Source organism: Rhineura floridana, chromosome 7 (genome assembly GCF_030035675.1).
Source record: "Rhineura floridana isolate rRhiFlo1 chromosome 7, rRhiFlo1.hap2, whole genome shotgun sequence".
Lineage (NCBI taxonomy): Eukaryota > Metazoa > Chordata > Lepidosauria > Squamata > Rhineuridae > Rhineura > Rhineura floridana.
The window spans coordinates 84737268-84758067 of NC_084486.1; the positions used below are offsets into that span (position 1 = coordinate 84737268).

The window sequence follows — 20800 nt, forward strand, 5'->3', positions numbered from 1 at the left end:
GCTCACAGCAGGCCGACAGCACAGTGGGAACTGGCAAGTCAAGTGAATACACAGGACAGGGATTCAAGTCCCCCTTGGGTAGTTATGGATGGCGTGTAAGCGTCCAGGACAGTGATTCTCAAACGGTGTGCCCAGGCACACTGGTGCGCCCTAAGAGGTGGCTAGGTGTGCCTCAAATATTATGAAAGTATATTTTAAAAATGAGAAGAAACCCATTTGTATAGGGTAAGTAATAGTTTTCTATAGTTTATTTTTATTCATAGTTTAAAATATATTAAAATGTTTTTAATTTTGTACACGAAGTGCGCCAGAAAATTTTTATGTTTTACAGTGCGCCACGAACCAAAAAAGTTTGAGAACCACTGCTCCAGGAGTATTTTATGAAGCCAGCATACTTTGAATATAAATCTTTCTTCAGAGGTACTGTACAATACAAATAATATAAAACTATATTATAATCCAGATTTGATATTTGGCTATGATCTCTCAGTAAAAAAGGCTGGCAAGAGATAAATGAGCACATCAGTGATAATCAGTCAGTCACTGACTCATGAACTAATAGCCTCGCTTAGGTATAATCAAGTTACCTTAGACACCGGCTACCCAAGCTCTTGTCCCGCGATCTGTGGCTCCTGTCCTGCTTCCGCAGATCGTGGGCACCCAAGAGCTCCGGGCCCCTAGGCTTCAGCCTACTAAGCCTAATGGATAATCCGGCCCTGGCTGCCAGGCTTTTATGCCCCCCTGACCTAGCCAGGAGCTGATGCAAGAGGCTGCAATATTGAATGCAGCCTCTCTTTGGATTCACGGTCAGGCAGGGGGTCCCAGTCCTTACAGCATTTACCAGGGACCTCAGCTGTCTCAAGAGACAGCAGTGCAGGGGAGCAAGCAAGCAAGCACCCAGATGCTCAAGTACTCACTCCCAGGGCAAGTCTCCAGTCCCCCAGTGCTGCAGCTGTTGATCTTGCTGATGGGTAATGCAATACTATGCTTATTTACTGTGCTCCACCAGTGCAATTTACTCCAAGAAAGTATGCATAAAATCCCAGCCTTAAATCTGCAAGTGTCAGATCCATAGAGTTAAATGTTAATTTGAGATCTTAAAAGTACATTTTCATAATTCAAGCTAGCTGGTTTGTATATTTGGAGTGCTTTCATTTAAAAACACACTGATTACTATGGTTATCGGTTTGTAAACAAATGCTTTGTGACATTGTTGGATCATACTTGCACAAATATCTCTCTGAACTGGAAAGTCTACTGAATCACATTGGCAGTCTACCAGGAGAATCCCATGAATCCAACAAGATCCAGTATGGCCAGATTACTTTTCTTAGCTGCAGTACTAAATTTTTCTTTTCGCAACAATTTGAACCCACAGTATTAAATTCCCTTATTCTTCCTGAATGCTTTCCCCTCTGTTATTAACATAAAATTACATATTCTCAATATCTTTCCTGTAACAGCCAGTTTGTGTCATTTTGTGGGGAAGCAGATGGTCTCTGGTGTCCCCCACCCTGAACAGAAAAGTACTGCCAAAGATGAGCTTTAATGGGAGAATCCATGACACCCTTTCCCAAATTAGTAGTGGTGATTGTGGAGGTAGGGAAGGGACCACATGGCTCATCTGGGAGGGGAGGATGTTCAGCCTATTCTCTTAATGAGATTTTATTATTCAACATGTTATACACCTAGAACCTGTGGCATGATGCAGTACTGGAAATGTGAAGTGATAACATCTGACCACGTTTACAGTCATCTTCAGCACTGAGTAGTAACAACCAACATCTAGAATAGAGTCTAGTCTATACATCTGAGATTTCTTTTGGGGTCTGGGATCTTCCTGAGGGTAGGGTGGGGAGGGGAGAAGAGAAACTGAGTCCAGATAGGCTAGAAATTAAGCACTTTATATTTTAGAAATGTAACTGTCACAATCCAAGTGTATTAATGCCAGTCAATCAACCAATGCAGAAGAAAGGAAAGCAGCCACAATCAGTGACTGGGTGGGAGAGGACCTGATGTAGTGTGTACAAAGAACTCACACTATAAGGCTGTTTCACACAATGTAACTACAATTCCCATAACCCACTGCGGAAAAAGCCTTTCCCACCTATTAGGAATACACTTTTGGAAGAGTTACAAAAGCATCAGATCACAGAGATATTAAAAGATTAGTAGGAGCATCCTTCAATTTTTACTTTTTAAATGATGAAATCCAAGATTTTACTTTGTCTGTGACTGGTTAGTAGATGCCCCGCACCAAAAACGCTCAAAGGTAGCAACACAACAGGGTTATTGTTCATAATTCTCTCAGTCAACCCCCGACTTGGGATAGCAACACTGGGTAACATTACAGGCGTTTTATAGGCTTCTCTTGCGTCACTTCAGCCTGCAACAGGGATATAATACATCTGGACTACCTAACACAGGGCTGTAAACAAATCGCAGCGATAGCCTGACCCCATCAGGTAGTATTCAGAGGGAACTTCATTGTACGCATGTTGTAAGGCAGTCTCTCCTAAGCTGTTTCTAACCGACAGTACAAGGATAACGAACCGCATTTGCAGTGGAATTTGTACTGGCAGGACTATTTTTTAAAATATAGAAAAAGAACGAAATGCTCCAATTGAAATGAAACTTGAATTATAAAAAGCGTGAACTTCTCTGTTGAGGACTATGTTTTGTTTGGGAGTGGACACCCTAACACCTAATCATACAGTTATGCTAAAAATCTTGGATTTCTTCATTGATTTATATGGGTAGTTCTGAACTGGAACCACGGAACGATATTTTTAAACAGTGAGATGGGCCTCTACCCTTTCTCTTTCTCTTTGAGCAGGAAGTCTAGAAAGCAAACGGAAGGAGGATTCGCGTTTCCTCATCCAGAGACTCTTTTTCCCAGCATGCTTTGTTCCGCGTCCCGAGCATGCGCTCAACCACCTGCGCTATCGCTTGCTTGGTATTAACTGAGGCTGAGACGGCGGCGCACGGGCGCTCGCCATGGAGTCCTACGATGTGATCGCGAACCAGCCGGTGGTGATTGATAATGTGAGTCTAGCCCTGATTGCGCCCTTCATAGCTGGCACGAGGAGGAGATGGGGGCGGGAAGTTCTGCCGTGATAAGGGTGGGCTGCCATGACCTTTTAGTTCCCATGTAAGCCAATCAGTGGATCGTCTGTCCCGGAGGCTCCCCCTCCCTTTTCATTTGGTCCTTCATACACTTCAACTGCTAGCCGAACGTGGTCCTTCTTTTCTCCTGTTGGATGACCCAGCCTGCGTTCTCATTGGCTGATTTCCTTGCCACTCGGTCACTGAACAGCGAAGAGTAAAGTACAACAAACTTAATTAACGAGCAGCCCACGCCCTTCGGGCATCGTCGTCCTCTGATTGGCTTCTGCTGCTTCTCGTTTAGGGTTATACAGTTAGCCTTCAAGACCTCAGTTTGTCCCGCCTTTTTTAAGTTCATTGGCTATTATTGGCTCTTTGACTGTGTTATTTGGTCTTTGACCCTTAAGTTTAGCCTAGTTTGTTATGATTGCTTAGTTGTGGAGAAATGAATTTGTGGCTCAAGAGTGTGCACACCTGTGATGGCTTACATGTGGTCTGCATTTTGGCTGGAAGCTAATAGCTGTTACCCATTTTCCTAGGATGTATTTTTGCAGTTGGAAGCTCTGGTTACATATTGTCTCTGAACACAACAGGATGTTCTCTGTGTTAAGAACAGTGCTTCTCTGAATCCCTTGAAAAACCACTTGTTACATTCTCCTCAGACAATGAGTGATAGCTCCTTTTAACCTCTTGCATTCGTTTTAATCTTTATTCCTCTTAACTTTCATTCAAACATGAGCTTGTTTTTTTTCCCCAGGAGATGCTAGAGATATGAAGGCTAGGAGAGGGAAGAAATGAAAAAAGTTGGAGAAAACTCTGCTTTCTGTTTTTTTTTTCTGAAAAAAGGGAAAATTTCAGGGGAAATGGGTGTAAACTCCCTCCTCCCCTGCCCTGGGCCTTCAAATTTCTAGGAGAGGCTTCAACGCCTTTTCTTTGCTGTGGCATGTAGTATATTCCCTCAGCTTTAGAAACTGAACTTAATTCTGTTTGGCCGTTGGCAGTACAGTGAGTTTCTCCTTACTTTTATTGCCTTGTTATGGGGACTTAATCTGGCAATTTAAATATATACATTAAGGTTTCTCTGAAATCCCCCTAGGAAATGCAGTCTTTTGTTACTAATGTTCTGCATCAATGGTGTGCATGAACCCCATAGTTTTGTAGAGGTGCATGCTAGGAAGCTTGTTAAAACTGAAATTACGTTTTCCTTATATCTAGTATCTCCTAAATCATTGAATAGCTAATAAATGGGGGTATCATTTGAAGGCACATGATACAGCAGCCTTGCTAAAGCTAAGTACATGTGGTTTTAGTCAGTGCCTGGATGGAGATTGTCTGGGAACTTTATACATGACACCTTGGAAGAAAAGTGGGGTATATTAAATAAATAATCATGTGACTTGCGAGATCAGCATTTTTCCTAGATAAAAAATCATGCTGAGGAATCTCGAATGATAATGCACTGCTAATGTTATTGAGGAAAAAGCAGAGAAGAAACAGTAGCAAATTAAAACTGTTCAAAGAACAGGTCATTGGGTCATGTTCAGTGCTAGTCTTAGAACAGACCAATGTTCTTAACCTTATTTTGGTCACAGACTCCTTTAAGAATCTGATGAAAGCTATGGACCCCCTTAAATAAATACATAAATTTTATTGCCCTGGAAATTGATTTCTTTGTACTCAGTTCACAGACTCCTGGAGCCCATCCCAAGCCTTAACCAAGGGCTAAGGACCCCTGGAGTAAACCCACTGAAGTTAATACGCATGACTAACAGGTTCATTAATTTCAGTGGGTCTACTCTGAGTAAGACTTGGTTGAATACAACCCATAGAGCTATGCCAGGGGCAGGGATGGGGAAGAATTTTGAATGGAACCATTGGACCAGCTAGAAATCATTTTTCCAAAGTAAATAAGCTATGGAAGCCTTCAAACCACCTTGTGATTTATATTTAAAAAAAAACATTTAAAAGGTGTGCATTTATTTTAGAATTTTGCCTAAAAAATTTGAACATTTGCCAGAATGGACTTGCTGGTCTACTTGTATGCAAGGGACACAAACTGGATTAAGACCATTGTATCCTTCCATAGCTGAGGTGGGGAATCCAGTGAACAATATCTAGATGTTCTTCCAAATGTTCTTGGACTTCCAAATTCCATCATCATTGGCATAGCCAACATTTAGGGATGATGGGAGTTGTAGTCCAGCAACCATTCTGGAGAGCCAGAGGTTCTCCATCCTTGGGCTTTCTCTAGTGTTTGCATGCTATTATCCAAAGGGCTTGCAAAGTGGTATTGCCCAGAGGGGAGCAATGGCCCTGTGTTCTATAAGTTCCAAAAAATATAATATGTGGCTTCATTGTACAATTCGTACATCTGGATTTTATTCACTGGATTAATCCTGTTAATTGAACCACCCCTACAACTTGACTGTACTGAATGAGAAGCATCTCCTGCGTCTTGTCAAGTGGCTATCCGGCTTGTGTGGTCTGAAGTCTGGGAGAAGAGTGGAGCGTTGGTTTTGCCCCCTCTGGATGAGGATGCTGATATTCCAAACACATTTTTGAGTGTGAAATTTATTGGGGCTGTTGTTGTTGATTTTTTTAAATAAAAATATTTCTATAAAATATCAGGGCGACTTGCAATGTTAAAACAGAAAAAAACTATTTAAAAATAAAAATAAGTTTTTTTAGTAAAGTAAAGTAAATTGGGGGGTTGGCATGGTTGAAGATAAAGCCACGTGCTACATTTAGGCTGTTTCATTATTTAGTTTATTAGCAGAAATATTACAGGAACTGAAGTACCTCATGATCAGTAACAGCCTGTTTTCTCATAATTGTCTTCAATGCTTTCCCCCTCCACAGGGCTCTGGCATGATTAAAGCTGGCTTTGCAGGTGATCAAATACCCAAGTACTGCTTTCCAAACTAGTAAGTATCTTGGTAGGCAATTTTGGATGATATTCTGAGGCTCCATGAATTCCATATCAAGTGCAGTGCCTGTTGTAGGAAGGAGTGGGTCTTTGAGTCTATGCTGGGTCTGGACTAGAAACCACAAGCTTCTCAAGCTTGCTGTAGATGGACTAATGCATGGCCTGCAGGAGTGTAGCAGAGAAAAATTCCTGAAAGCTTTGGGATTCTCTGTAACAGCTGCTTGTGGGTTTTGGAACCTTGGGTATTCTTTAAAACTGCAAGCAAACTATAAGTCCTCCACTCATTACCTGGTAGTTTCTATATTGAAATTTATACATGGCAAATTGCCCAAGGCTGTTTTACTTTCCAGTACTACTACTTACACAGTGGTTCTGGGATGGTGTCTCAATAGTAAAGCCAGGAAAGAAGTGAGCTGTTCAGTCTATGCGTTACATTGTGACATGATTGTTTCTACAATCTTTTAGTGTGGGCAGACCAAAGCATGTTCGTGTTATGGCTGGAGCTTTGGAAGGTGACATTTTCATTGGACCAAAAGCAGAGGTAAGGCAACCATATTGTGGTCACCTATTCTTGATCAAGGCACCAGCAATAGGAAGCCTATCCTTTGACTGTCATCACTCATATGGTCCTTCTGATAACAAGTCCAGGAAAGAGGCAACTTGTTTAGCACAGAGGGCTATATTAGCAGTATCTTACAATCTGGAGTTCTGGATATCTGAATGTCTTGTTTATGCATAGCGGAGCTTGCATAACATGTGCACATGATTGTTAATTGGGAGGGCACCTCTGAGCTAATAATTAATTGTGCATAATTTCTGTTGCTAGTGTAATTTCCAGTGCAGGCCTTGTAGTTGCTGTGTACAGGGCAGAAATGGGGAACCTCTGGTCCTCTAGATGTTGCTCCCATCATCCCTGATCATTGCCTATACAACAGCATCTGGAGGGCCACAGGTTTCCCAGCTCCACATAAGGGTTTGGGAAATGGGTAACAGTCAATCAAGATACCAATTTATGTTATCTTTGCTTGCTGAAATCCAAGCCTGATCAAATAAGTGAAATGTAAATGCACTAAGAGAGAAGAGCTGATTAGTTCCTGATATGTCATAAAATCATGGAATAGTAGATTTGGAAGGAGCCTGTAAGGCCATCGAGTCCAACCCCCTGCTCAATCTAGGAATCCAAGTTAAGCATTCCCAACAGGTGGCTGTCCAGATGCCTCTCTACTGCTTCTGGTGTTGGAGAGCCCACCACCTCGTTAGGTAATTGGTTCCATCATCGTACCACTCTAACAGGAAGTTTTTCCTGATGTTCAGCTGAAATCTGGCTTCCTATAATTTGAGCCCATTATTCTGTGTCTTGAACTCTGGGATGATTGAGAAGAAATTCTGGCCTTCCTCTGTGTGACAACTTTTCAGGTTCTTGAAGAGTGCTATCATGTCTCCCCTCAGTCTTCTCTTCTCCAGGCTAAACATGCCCAGTTCTTTCAGTCTCTCTTCATAGGACTTTGTTTCTAGTCTCCTTATCATCCTCATTGCCCTCCTCTGAACCTGTTCCAGTTTGTCTGCATTCTTCTTAAAGTGTGATGTCCAGAACTGGATGCAGTACTCAAGATGAGACCTAACCTCATCTCACATATGCCCTGTTACCATCTGAATCTTCCAACCATGTGGTCTTTGATGATGCTAAACTGTGGGCATTCAAAATGAAGGAAAGACAATGGTTATGGTAGCAATCTTCATATTTGTCTCCTAGTTTGTAAATAGAAGAGTTTGTCATTAGCAATGCTTCTGTATGGTTAGAAACTCCCTCCTACAGAAGGGAAGTGCTCCTATTTTTTATTATTATTATTTTTACAATAAGTGGCAGACTGTTGCTCAGTGAGGTTCCTGGAAAGTAGATCCATTAAGAGGTGGAATACAAAAACTCCATAATGGACACAGCATATGATTTATCTGGCCCTCTATCTGATTGACTCATTGCCTTGTTCTTCATTTTGCTAGGAGCACAGAGGTCTTCTTTCTATCCGCTACCCTATGGAGCATGGCATCGTGAAAGACTGGAATGACATGGAACGCATTTGGCAGTATGTGTACTCAAAAGACCAACTGCAGACCTTCTCAGAAGAGGTGAGCCAACTCTATCCAGAAGTCTCAAGTGACCAAACGTGAGAGCCTCCCACAGTTGGTTTGGTGGAGCTGGTTTGCACCCCTATTTCCTTTTGTACTGGCATTTCTCCACATCAGAATATCTCCCTGCACTCCTTGTATCCCTGCATACAGCTCCTTCTACTTGCTAACTCAAGGTTTTGGGGGTTGTTTGGTCATATTTGCATGGTTGTAATACATGTTTCCTGTAATGTGATTTCACTGATTTTTTTAATTGCCTTGTAAACTTCCCAAATGACTTTGTAGAATGGGTGGTATACAACTGCAGGAAATAGCTAAATAGAATAGGGCAAAGTTCACAGAATCCAAACTCCAAGTCATGCTTAAGGATAATGTACAAGAGTGTTTGCTTGGCCCTTTGCTTGGACTTGGTTTTTTTTCTCTGTGTGCACTCTACCTTTCAAACATTTCTGCTCAGCTATTAGTCCGCTGTCACACATATTGCAGGGGGGGAAACACCTTCTAGAATTGCAGCTTCTGCAAGATCACTGTGAATCTGGCTAAATGTCTCTTCTTTCAGTCTTGTTCCCCATGTCGTATAGATAAGGAAAATCTACCCATTGAACCCTTGAGCAACATTTCTATATGCATCTGCCCACTCCCTTTCCCCACCTCCTGGCATACCTCAGTCTTCTGTCATAACTACCCCATCCTGTGTGATTTCTGACACACAGCCAGTGATGTCATTTTGCAGTTCAGCAACAGGAAGTTTGATCTGCTGAACTGGATCAATTTATACAAGGGAAGATGTTCTTGACAGGATATATCATATATTGTTAGCCTACCTTTTAGGCAAATATTGTCTGCTGGAGTGGCTCATGCTAATCAAGAGAAAGAGAGAAAGTGCAGCCCTGGCCTCAGGCTTACAAACTAAAAAGACAAGGCATGCAAGAGAAGGGAAGGAGAGTGGAGGAAAAACGCAGAGGAGGGAGATCAGGTTGACAATGCCAAAACAAAGTTGGGGAATTGGTAACAGGCATTTGTATCCAACTGAGACCGGGCTCCTTTCCCCCCTTGCTAGTCTTCTTACTTGAACAGAAATGCTATATTTATGTTCCTCTGGCTGGTGGTAGAGGCCAGTGTGTCCTTCCCCTTGCTTCTGCAGTCTGACATGGGGAAGGGAAGCAAGCCTCTGCAGTGTTCCTTCTGTGGCCAATGGGTGGGGCCTGGCTGGTCTTCTCCTAGCCAAGAATTCCTTCTTGGGAGAGAATGGGATGTAAAACCAACAGTGTTAATCTAACTAGATATATTATTATTTATTATCTTTACATCCTGCTTCTCCTCTGAGTGGTTTACATCTGATTCCAAGGTGGTCTCTCATCCCGGTACTGCTCCAGAGTTACCTTGTCATACTTTTTCAGGTCAGTCTTCTGGCCAAACCTTTATCTCTGGATGACTGAAGTACAGCTGTTTATTGCACCAGTTTACTTCTGTTCACTTCCCATACTCATAATTCTAGGGTTAACAGTGACAAGGAGATAGGGCCTGGTGGCATCTGATGGCAAATTCTTTCCCTGACACACAAAGTCTTGGAGTTGCCTTTTGGTTGCTCTGGGAGGACTGGAAACATCATCATGGCCCCTGGTGGAATCCTACCCAGCTGAGTCTTTTGTGTTCCCAACCACCAGCATCCTGTACTCCTGACGGAGGCTCCACTGAACCCACGTAAGAACCGTGAACGAGCAGCTGAGGTTTTCTTTGAAACCTTTAATGTGCCAGCTCTGTTTATCTCCATGCAAGCTGTGCTTAGCCTGTAAGTACTTTTTGCCAATCTTTTTGCTTTCTTGCAACTCTCCTTGGAGGAGAAACCAATTTCTGCAATGCAGAGCATTGGCTTGCATGGGGGCTGTTTCACTGGGTGGCTAGCTTGTAGAAGACTTGACTGTGCAATCCTGTGCAACCTTACTTAGCAGTAGGTCCTGCTGTGTTCAGGGGGGCTTACTCCCAAGTAAGCCTGCCCAAGACTGCATGCCAAATATTTCATCTAAGAAATTCTACTTTTTTTACTAAATAAATGTTCAGGATTATATTAGGGTTAGAACTGTTCACTGTTTAGGTGCTAGTAGAATTCCTTTCTTCCTTCTGGTTATTTCTGTATGAATTCTATTTATGTTAGCCAGCATCTCACTTTTTCAGAGAGTAGTTCTATAGTAATTAAACCTCCCTTTGCTGTCTAAGTCAGTGAACAATCATCATTCCTGTGCCTCTGTTTTGTTTCTTAAAGTTTGTTCCTTAGTTAGTTCACAATAAGTTAAAATAAATGAAGGTGTCCTGAATTTACGATTATCTTGGGAAGCGTTGTTGGGATGTTCCGTCACGTAATGTTGATTTCTGCAAATTTTATTTTGTGTGTGTTCTGAAACATATTTCCTTTCTGAAGTTATGCAACAGGGCGAACCACAGGAGTAGTGTTGGACTCTGGGGATGGGGTCACCCATGCAGTTCCTATTTATGAAGGGTTTGCCATGCCCCATTCTATTATGCGGATTGACATAGCTGGCCGTGATGTCTCTCGTTTCCTTCGTCTTTATCTCCGGAAGGAAGGCTATGACTTCCATACGTCATCTGAATTTGAAATCGTCAAAACTGTCAAAGAGGTGCGTGGACACTCTTTGCTTTCTGTTCTAAGGGAACTGAGCAGTGGAGGGTGGATTGAGCTGTCACACCTGATATAGTCAAGATCACAGGAAGGCTTTGAGAGAGAGGACTGCTTCAGTGGCAGATACCTCCTCAAGCTGAACTTTGAGCTCTAAATGCGGAAGTGCATTTTCTTAGCTCTTAGATAGCACCTTCCCCTAACGCTAGGTCCACCTCTCAGACAGGAAGTGAAGACAATCAATGCGTTCAGAACAGTCACATAATACATCCTTTCTGGGGCTGTGTCTCTTCAGAAAGTAAGGGTGAGATAGCAAGCTTGAATGCTTCTTCATGTCAGAAAAGTTCTGCATTAGAAAACTAGCACACTGGGGGGGGGAATCAAGAGTAATCCTTTTTGCTAGCTTTCCATGGGCAGGGAAGTATTTTTAATAAAAAACAAAGGAAGCATTGAAACATGATCTTCCCCTCCCCACATCCCTTCTGAAGTGGTAGAGTTCTAGGAAAAATTTGCCATGTGGTTCTTATAAACATGCAGATCGGCACATATGCTGACATATGCACACAGCGCATACACCCTCATAATGGATGTCATTGAGGACAATCTGTCCTGTGTTTTGCATATTGTGCAGGGGATGAACCTCCAGTTAGCAATCCCATGCATATAGTGATATTGTATCTGGGCCAAGAGTAATGGGAATATTCCCAGCAGTGTCTGTGTTTAGTTTGTCTTTTAAAATAATCTGCTCAAATGGCCTTTCCTCTCTGCTTATCATTCTTCTGCAGCGGGCCTGTTACCTGTCAATAAACCCACAGAAGGATGAGACATTAGAAACTGAGAAAGCTCAGTACTATCTTCCAGATGGAAGCACCATTGAGGTTTGTGCACACTGGATTCGGCTGGAAGCCAAATGTTGCTAAATAAGCCTTAAACATTATTCTACAGATCTACAGACTGGTTGGGAATTGTTGCTGTTGTATGGCTAGATTGATGGTTTTCAATATGTGAAGTAAGTATTCCCATGAAAATACCTAGAGGAGGCAAAAGCTCCATCCCAACTGTTCCTTGTGTTATAATTGAATCAGGAGGCAGAGTATATCAACATGCACCTCTTTAACCCCCAGCATTCTAATCTGTTTGCAGTGGGCGGCTACTTATGTCCTCATTTACTGTTTCAGTTGACACTGGTAAGGCTTAGTGAAACCCCTGGCTGATTAAGGGAAGGGATTGTTGTCATAGAGTACAGGTGTGGTCTGACTCTTAAAATCAACAAAGGTGTCTGTAGTCTATTATGTTCCCTTTCTGTTGATTTGCTGGGCATCCTATCTTGAACAGGAAGCTACTCTGCTAGCTGAATTCCTGTTGTTTTTAATTAAACTTGGAATAAGCTTGTTCCTTAACTGGATGCAATCTGGTATAACAATGTTTGAGGCTTGGCTTTGATAGAACAGGCTCTTCCTCCAATCTTTTTTTTAAGGCCCTGAGAATGAGTAGAGCTGCTACTCTGTGACACTTTTGAGTAGTCCACCTTCCCACAAATCCTTACATTAGTAATTGGGGGTACCATCTAGATGAGGATGTGTTCTTTACTGGGAGAGCTTCCTTGAGTTTGCTCAAAAAGGCTGGTGTACATTATCTTTGGCTCTGAGATTCTACAAGTATATCACTTCCTTGCTATATGTATGTCAGTACTACATATATAGGAACAAGAAGGCTGACCCTTTTGTGCTGTTTGCAGATTGGCCCCGCCCGATTCCGAGCCCCTGAGCTGCTGTTCCGGCCAGACCTCATTGGAGAGGAGTGTGAGGGGCTGCACGAAGTTCTGGTTTTTGCAATTCAGAAGTCTGATATGGACTTGAGGCGAACTCTCTTCTCCAACATTGTGCTTTCTGGAGGTTCAACACTCTTCAAAGGTTATTTCTGTTGATTCTTTGCCTTTAGGGTTGTGCTGTGTGGTCTGAGCTTATCTTTAGACTTCTTCCATGTCTTCTTCCTTGAAGGTAGCAAAGCTTACATTAGCTCCCAGGGGCAAAAAATCCTTGTGATGTTTTTCCCTGGGGAAAGGACAGAAGAGTTCCCAGGAAGACATTTATTCCAATCCAGTTGGAGGAGATGGGGCTTTATATGGAGGCTGGATATCTGGGAAAATAGTGTCCTGGCTTCTCATGATGCCTTCTGCATAATACCAGAGAGACATCATCATTGTACCTTACTTGGACAGTTTCTCTCCTTCCACTATATCACTTATCTGAAATTTATGTATTGACAGTGCCTTGCAGATGTAGCCCCTCTCTTTATGGTCTTCTTTCCAGGGTAATGTTTCTAAAGACTTGGAATCCTGTAGTATGCCTTAACTTGTTACTGTTTTCTTGAATGGGGAGCATGGGAAAGAGACAGAGCACAGTACCAGCCAGAGTGTAGACTGGAGGCTCTTTGTCATTACAAACAGGCTGGGAGTCAGGGAGAGAAGAGAAAAACGGGAGATGCCATCACCATCACTACCAACTGAAGTCAAAGGCTTTGGGGATACAGGGACTTCATCAGGTTGGAAACAGAAGCCAGATTCTTATTCTGCTGCCTTGAAACTGAAGTTGGCTTTTGTCTTTGGTTCAGGTTTTGGTGATAGGCTTCTGAGCGAAGTGAAGAAACTGGCCCCCAAGGATGTCAAAATCAGGGTATGTAGAGTTTTCTTTAGCTGCTTGACCCTGTGAAGGAAATCTGGGATGTTCTCAGTAGAACTGAGTCCCCGTGAAAGATGGGGCTTAAGCAGCCTGTCTATATGGCAGATGCATTAGTTTGTCTAGGGTAAGCAATAGCCTCTGTTAATGACTCTCTATAGTGTATGCTTCTTGCTCTTTTGTCTTTCTGCACATCCATTTGCAGTAATGAGCACAGTGATATAAAGAGAATTGGAATCACGGCTCTGCACTTTAAACTCGAATATACTCAGTCACCTTCAAAATAATGTGTTCCAGAGGCTTAGCTGTGTTAGTCCATTGCAACAAACTGATAGTCATGCAACACCTGAAAGATTTAACACATTTATTGTGACAATGATTTGTGGGCCAGAGTCTATCTTGTCACATGCAAAATAACACAGCTTCCTCTGAGGCTGCTGCAGTTGAAATGAAACCCATATAGGCATCTCATTGAATGAGCTGCAGCACTGACTACCTGTCTGTTTTTAGACTGGTTATAGGGAGAGTGGCTGGGACTGACAGGAACCAATTCCAGTAATAATCCAGGGAAGAACTTTTGTGAGCTTAGATTGTGGAGAAGACTGCCTCCTCCTAAATCCACCGCCCTCTCTTTTTTCTTACCCTTCAGATATCTGCTCCACAGGAGAGATTATATTCTACATGGATTGGGTATGTACGGCATAACTCCTGTTTCTGCATCATGGGTGCTCTCACTAATTCAGACAAAAGGAGTGACTTGTATGCAGTGCAAGGGGAGAATCTGGGCTGGAGTGTAGTATGGATGACGATGGTGATGATATTATTTATTGAATTTCTTACCTGCCCTTCACCATAAGGTCTGAGGGCAGGTTACAGCAATATAAAAATACAAGATTAAAATCATTTAAAGCAATTTATATTAGCTCTAATTACCATAGTTGAGTGGCTCTTTGGAGGAGCATGAAGCTGCACCACAACTTGAGGAATGCTGTGTGGAAGGGGCCGGATACCCTAATTGGGACAGGCAGGAGCAGATTGCTGCTGTAGCTCAGCATTTTTCATTCTGTCTACCTTTGGGAAATCATGTCCAGTTGCTTTGTCTGTTGAGGAACTCCTGTATGAGATTTGGGGCACGTTGTGGGGTGAGTAGTTAGTTCATGAAGAGCATTGGAATCATGGCCCTCATGAACTGAATGCACCCTGGAATATTCCCCAGCACATGTGCATTATATGAAAAGATATATGATGGGCACCTTTTCTGCCATTACATTGAGAAACCTTCAAACTTTGGTTCTGCAAAAGACTGATTGAAAACCATTGTTGTAGCAGTAACTGTAGGAGTAAAGGGAAAGAGCCAAATGACAAGAGGATTGGCTAACTCCCTTGTTTGGTCTCTCCACAGAGGTTCCATCCTGGCTTCATTGGACACATTTAAGAAAATGTGGATTTCCAAGAAAGAATATGAGGAAGATAGTTCCCGGGCAATCCATCGAAAGACCTTCTAGCCCGGGAGCATTGTGGGGTCTCCTTGGAGATTCATTCTTGTTCCCAGTCACTTTTCTGAGTCTGAGTGTCTGAGGAGCTCCCCGTTTGTGTGTATGTGTATGGGTAGATGAGTGCCAGCATGACCTGGATTTTCCCAAGCAAAGGGGAAGGCTGGGGTTTTGATTTGACTTCTGATTGGTCGTGCAGGAAGCAGGTGAGAAGTTGGAATGAACCTGTGGGAAAACTCTGTTCCGTGTTCAGTTGGCCCCATGAACTTTTGGGGCAGGAAGGAAGTACGTTTGTGTTACAAAAAATGGCGGCTTAGAAACTGAGCAACTTAGCAGGATGGAAATGAAAGTGCAGTACAGCAGCTGGTGTTTGGGCTCCAAACAGTTGGTTGAAGAGCATGGGCCAGGTTGAAGGTCTGTCATGGAACTCCAAGCACAGAAGCTGCCTATTATTCAGTTCCTCTCAGTTGCTCTGCAGGGTTTTTTAGATGGCCATTTCATTGTTTCCCTCCCTTTACTTTACAGTTCCCTCACACACAAAAAAGCACATTCTGGGCTGTTACAAACATTTACTGCTATCTTTGTGCACGCGTGTGAGAGAGAGAGAGAATCTGTAGGATGTTGTGTGAGCAATTGGACCACAACAGAATGGTTGGAGCAGTTTATTTTAGGAAATAGTTTGTAATGTAGAACAGAAACACCCTTCCTTTGTTTTATTCTAGACAGTCCTTGTCTTGGCATCCAGAGATGAGGCAGTCACCTGTTGTGCAGCCATGTACCCTGGGCCCCTCTGCAGTACACTGTGGCCCCATTCTCCTTCTACCAAACTCCTCCCCTGCCTAATATGTGTTCTAACAGTTTACAGTGTTCATTCTTTCTGAAAGGCAGAGGCTTTTTGCCCATGTCACAATCCCCGCACAAACGGCTATTCAGCCATGTTTGCTGGAAGCCATGTAATTGTTTTTAGAATTATTTTATTTATTGAACATTTTTAGTGATAACTGAATTACTAACTGGACCCAAAGTTAGTTTTTCTCCAGATTTTCTCTGTCCTACTGTACTATATTTCCTGTTGTTTTAACACCAGAACCGACATTTTAAATTCCATACTTGCTTAGTAGTGTTGGGTCAGCCTTGCAGCAATCCCCAGTCCTTAGAGTACCCTGTTACTTTTGGAGTGGTTGTTTCCATGAATGCACTGCATGATGAAACAATAAAACTTTATTAGAATACTAGGAGTTGAGTAAGAGACCTCCAGAGGGAGGTTTTTGTTCCAGAGTTAATCTCTTTGACTGCTTTTGTGCTGTTACAGAAACAGAAAGGAAAAGCAATCTGCTTTGAATGAATTTTTTTATTGTTTGTTTTTTTAAAAAACACATTTGGTGCTTATTGTAGAGTTTTTTAATGCTGCTGCTGAAACCAGATATTTTACATTCTTGGCCACTTAAGTATTAGAAGACAAGGCAACAGGAAACAAGTCTTATGGCTCTTTATAGCCAAATGTTGGAAGAGAAACTGCAAGAGGAAGCAGGAGTGCAGGGACTCGGGCAATCCAAGATGGAGACAGAGACCAAGTATTTCCTGTTTGCTACTGTTGGTATATTTTGAATGCGGTCCAGTTGTGTTTTGTTTGGCTCATCTGCTTTCTCAGAAAATGTCATTGGGACTGGAATAGGCAAATTAGATTCTTAGTAGCATCCTGCATCTCTTTAGTGCTTAAAACTGTCTGGCTGAAGGACAAGAAAAAATCTCTTGGCCTGTCCTGTAAAATGGACAGGTAGTTAAAATGCAATGCAAATTTTGTAGATGATGCAACACCCTTGCAGTGTTTTTTAAAAAGTATATAATCTTGCAAATAAAAATGTGGGATTTTAGCTGTGACAATATAAACTTTCCTTGTCCTTCAGTCCCTTCATAATTGTAAAAGTAGAGGTGCGCTTGGGAAGGGTAGGTTTTTGAATTAGGATAACTGGCTTGCACTTAAGGAGGAAAGAAAGTGGACGTATATCAGAGCTAAGTAAACAAGATAAGTTTTATTCTTCTGGATGCCAAGTTGAACCTGGTGTTTAAGAGAAAGATACATGCTACTTCAGAGCATTTCCTCTCTTCTACCTGTAAAGAGGATGTGCTTGGACAGAGTGGTGTCATTAATGAGTCCTGAACAGGATCTCAGCAATATTCCCTTATCTTAAGTTCTAAGTAACATGGTCCATAGGTGATGCATTATGAAGCTTCCCCAAACAGGAGTGGGTGAGACTCTGCCTTGGCAGTAAATGCTGCGCAATGTAGACACTTTTTGCATCATTGTATTAGGAGTTAGCCACCGAAAGGTAGCACAGAACTATGTTTGGTTTCTGAGTTTACTGGGAGAAATAAATTGTTGATAGTGGGCAGGAAGCCGCTCTGCAGTAACAATCTGTAAGATCGGGGGGTAGGGTATCCTCTCAGTGCTCTTCCCTGTGCTTATACTTTTACAGTAGATTGTCTGTTATGGGTTTGATAATCTCAGGAGTACCCTTAAGTCAGGTGCACGGCCAGGAGAGCACACCTTACCTGTGGACCCCCAGATGTTGTTGGACTCCAGTTCCCATCAGCCCAGTGAGCATGGCTAATAATAAGGGATAATGGGAGTTGTAGTCCAGTATAATCTTGAGGGTCACAGGTTCCTCACTCTTGCTTCAGACAGTAACAGTTAATACCACTTCATCAGTTTTTCATTTGGAGTAAAATGAAGTTTCTCTTAGAATGAGCCTAGCACCTTTTGGGTGGAATCCAGATCCTGGTTTAATCAACTCCCAACAGGATGTAAAAGTCTGTGGCATCCCTGAGTGAGACTTTGACATTGGCCTGCTTTGGTGATTCCTGTTGAACTTAGTCGCTTGGATTTTCAGCCTAGGTTTAACCAAGTATGTTTTTGCTATTTGGGAGACAGAAGCCTGAGTAGTAAGTAGATCTGAATTTGCATGCAGACAAAATTCTTTACTGTGACATCTCATATTCATCCAGCAGTGGCAGCAGCAACAAGAAGCTTAAATGTGATGGGGTATTTTGACCAATACTGAGCCCAGGTCTTAGAGGTTATTTCAGTGGAACAGTTACCTAAGGGCAGTCTCCACTATTAGCTTCTCCACTGGCAAGATATATGTCTGAGATGTTTTATGGAGGACTACTATACAATTTATGACCTTCTGCCACAGGAAGGAGAGAATGGCCCATATTGTTTGCTTTATGCTATAAGAATGTGATTTTGTTTGACCGAACTGTCTGAAAGGCATGCCCAGTATAGGTTGTTATATAGATTTTTGCTCAGTTTCCACCTGGTGTAGAGCTGTTACTCTCTAGTAACTGTTTAAAAACTTTTTTGCTTTAATTACATTTCTAATTGCAATCATGAGGGATAGTAACTATAGGCAACACATGTCAGCTTGTACTGGTAGAAGTGACAGAGCGCAACTCCTAGCTTAGTTGTAATAGGCCATGTTTAGGGCAATATGTATGAGAGGCAGCATAAAAATCCCTGTTAGCTCCCTCCCCTCCTTTCATTCAGTGTGATTTTTCCTTGTTTTTGACATCAGGTATTGGAGCAGCAATGTTACATATTGAACAAACTAACAGGTGCTTTCTACAACTTAGCATTGGTTCTATCAGGCTGACACTGTCCTTTGCACATATGTGTGAACCACTGCTGGGTGCTGCCCAATGTACTTAAATAAAGTTATTAATATACAGTGTGTGTTTAATGGGGTCATAAACCACCTCCTGAAATATGAGTGCCATTGTTTTCCTTTAATCTCCAAGCTGTCATTGCTCTAACAGTTGCTGCAGTTCATGGAGGTGATGCTTCTTACAGTATTTGTATTTATTAAATTTATATCCCGCCATTCCTCCTAGAAGGCGCCCAGGGCGGCAGCATTTAGCTTAACAATCTGCTCAGAACAGACACTCCCAGATTCTCAAGCTAATTACATCTCCTATATATTAGAGTTTCCATTTATTTATGGGCCAAATATGAAAACGAACAGAGGTCTGGGACCAGACCACTAGTGCAAATAACAGACTTGAAAATTCAACCAACCAACATGTTTTCTTCTCTAATTCTTTGTATCACCATGGATTTTTAGGGCAAAAAATCCCAAGTGGCTCCCAGGCACCACTTAGCCAATTAACTGTTCAATGTTCCTTGTAGCCATCTTTACTTCAGCCAGAAGCTCGGGCAGGAACAACACACTTTGCCCCTGCCGGGCACACACTTTTTGTTTAAAGTTAATAATTTTGGCTGTGGAATCTAATTTCTTCTTGAGTGTGATTCTACAAGTGGTACAGTAGACTTGTGCAGAAAACACGCTTGACTATAACATCCTATCTTCTGTGCATGGAGAACTTTTTTTGGCTCAAGGGCTGCAATTCTCTCATAGCCTTTCAGAGGCAAATGGCAGAGGCTAAGTTGGCAGAACAACTGATGTGACTCTTACTTTGGTATTGCAAGCTACAATCAAGATATACAAACATCGGAGGTTCCAGCACGGCAAAAACACATAGGGAGCAGGACTGGTAAGGAGTGTAGCCTTTAGCCCAAGATTTCCCACCCCCTTTCAACAGGCACTAAGGACAGCTGTGGAGGGGAGAGAGACAAGTTTCCCCTGAAGGTATAGTAAAAGCAACATGAATTGTGGGTAAGTTGTTAGATAAGCTCTTGCATTTTAGGGTTCTCTAGCCTAGCAGCTTAATCATAAGGATGAAAGATAAAAATGGGACATTGTGACAGAATGCTTTGACAACTCTACTAGAGCTATTCTCAGAAGTAAAGAACTGCCAGATCTCAGAAATGTGGGTGGGGAATACCTTAAATGTGGAATAGTGAGAAGAAAGGATCATGAGGCAGCTGACAGGGAAACACAATCAATTTAAGAAATGGAAGTTCGTTCTTCCCAAGGCTTCCATATGGGCTTTCCCTGGGGAAAAATATTATTATTATTATTATTTAGTTGCATTTCTAAACCGCCCTAAAGCTAGCAGCTCCCAGGGCGGTGTACAACATGATAAAACCACAATATTTAAAATACAGCAAGTGTGTATTGCGCAAACAATATAAAACATTATATAAACAAAGTAAAAGAAAACTAGAAATAAAATAAATAAGATTAAAAAGCATAAAATACATTAAAATACATTAAAATGCCTGGGTGAAGAGGTGGGTTTTTACCTGGCACCGGAAAGATGACAGGGAAGGCGCCAGGCGTATCTCATCTGGGAGGGCATTCCATAATTCGGGGGCCACCACCGAAAAGGCCCTAGATCTTGTTACTGTTCTCCGGGCCTCTGTATGGGTTGGGACCCGGAGAAGGGCCTTAGACGTTGAGCGGAGTGAACGGGTAGGAACATAGCGAGAGAGGCGTTCCATCAGATATTGTGGTCCAGTGCCGTTAAGGGCTTTATAGGTAAGGACCAACACTTTGAATCTGGCCCGGAAACATATTGGAAGCCAGTGCAGTTGGGCCAGAATAGGTGTTATGTGGTCGAATTTCTTCGTCCCAGTAAGAACTCTGGCCGCAGCATTCTGCACTAGCTGAAGTTTCCGAATCGTTTTCAAAGGTAACCCTACGTAGAGAGCGTTACAATAATCCAATCTAGAGGTTACCAGAGCGTGAATAACTGAGGCTAGGTTCTCCCTGTCCAGATAGGGTCGTAGTTGGGCTACCAGCCGAAGCTGGTAAAACGCATTTCGTGCCACCGAGGCTACCTGAGCCTCAAGTGACAGAAGCGGATCTAATAAGATCCCCAAACTACAGACCTGTTCCTTTAGGGGGAGTGTAACCCCATCTAGGGCAGGTCTGAC

At 42.5% G+C, this 20800-nt stretch overlaps 1 protein-coding gene across 5 annotated transcripts; it reads left to right on the plus strand.

Moving 5' to 3' along the window:
• Positions 1-2821: 2821 nt before the first annotated feature.
• Positions 2822-18692, plus strand: ACTR1A (actin related protein 1A). 5 transcript variants are annotated; one of them, XM_061636157.1, is made up of 11 exons: positions 2822-3045; positions 5965-6029; positions 6497-6572; positions 8033-8158; positions 9826-9950; positions 10578-10794; positions 11579-11671; positions 12532-12706; positions 13407-13468; positions 14121-14161; positions 14874-18692. In XM_061636157.1, exons 1-11 carry the CDS (start codon positions 2998-3000, stop codon positions 14974-14976), a joined length of 1131 nt encoding a protein of 376 aa, XP_061492141.1. In that variant the 5' UTR covers positions 2822-2997; the 3' UTR covers positions 14977-18692. The 5 variants fall into 5 exon arrangements, with proteins under 5 accessions (XP_061492141.1, XP_061492144.1, XP_061492145.1 ...); XM_061636160.1 differs by lacking the exon at positions 2822-3045 and adding an exon at positions 3222-3322; XM_061636161.1 differs by lacking the exon at positions 2822-3045 and adding an exon at positions 3228-3327.
• Positions 18693-20800: the final 2108 nt, after the last annotated feature.

Coding starts and splice junctions, on each gene's coding strand:
- ACTR1A (XM_061636157.1), top strand. CDS start 2,998: ATGGAGTCCTACGATGTGATCGCGAACCAGCCGGTGGTGATTGATAAT. Junction 8,159..9,825: donor TGCAGACCTTCTCAGAAGAG/GTGAGCCAACTC, acceptor CCCAACCACCAG/CATCCTGTACTCCTGACGGA. Junction 10,795..11,578: donor TCGTCAAAACTGTCAAAGAG/GTGCGTGGACAC, acceptor ATTCTTCTGCAG/CGGGCCTGTTACCTGTCAAT.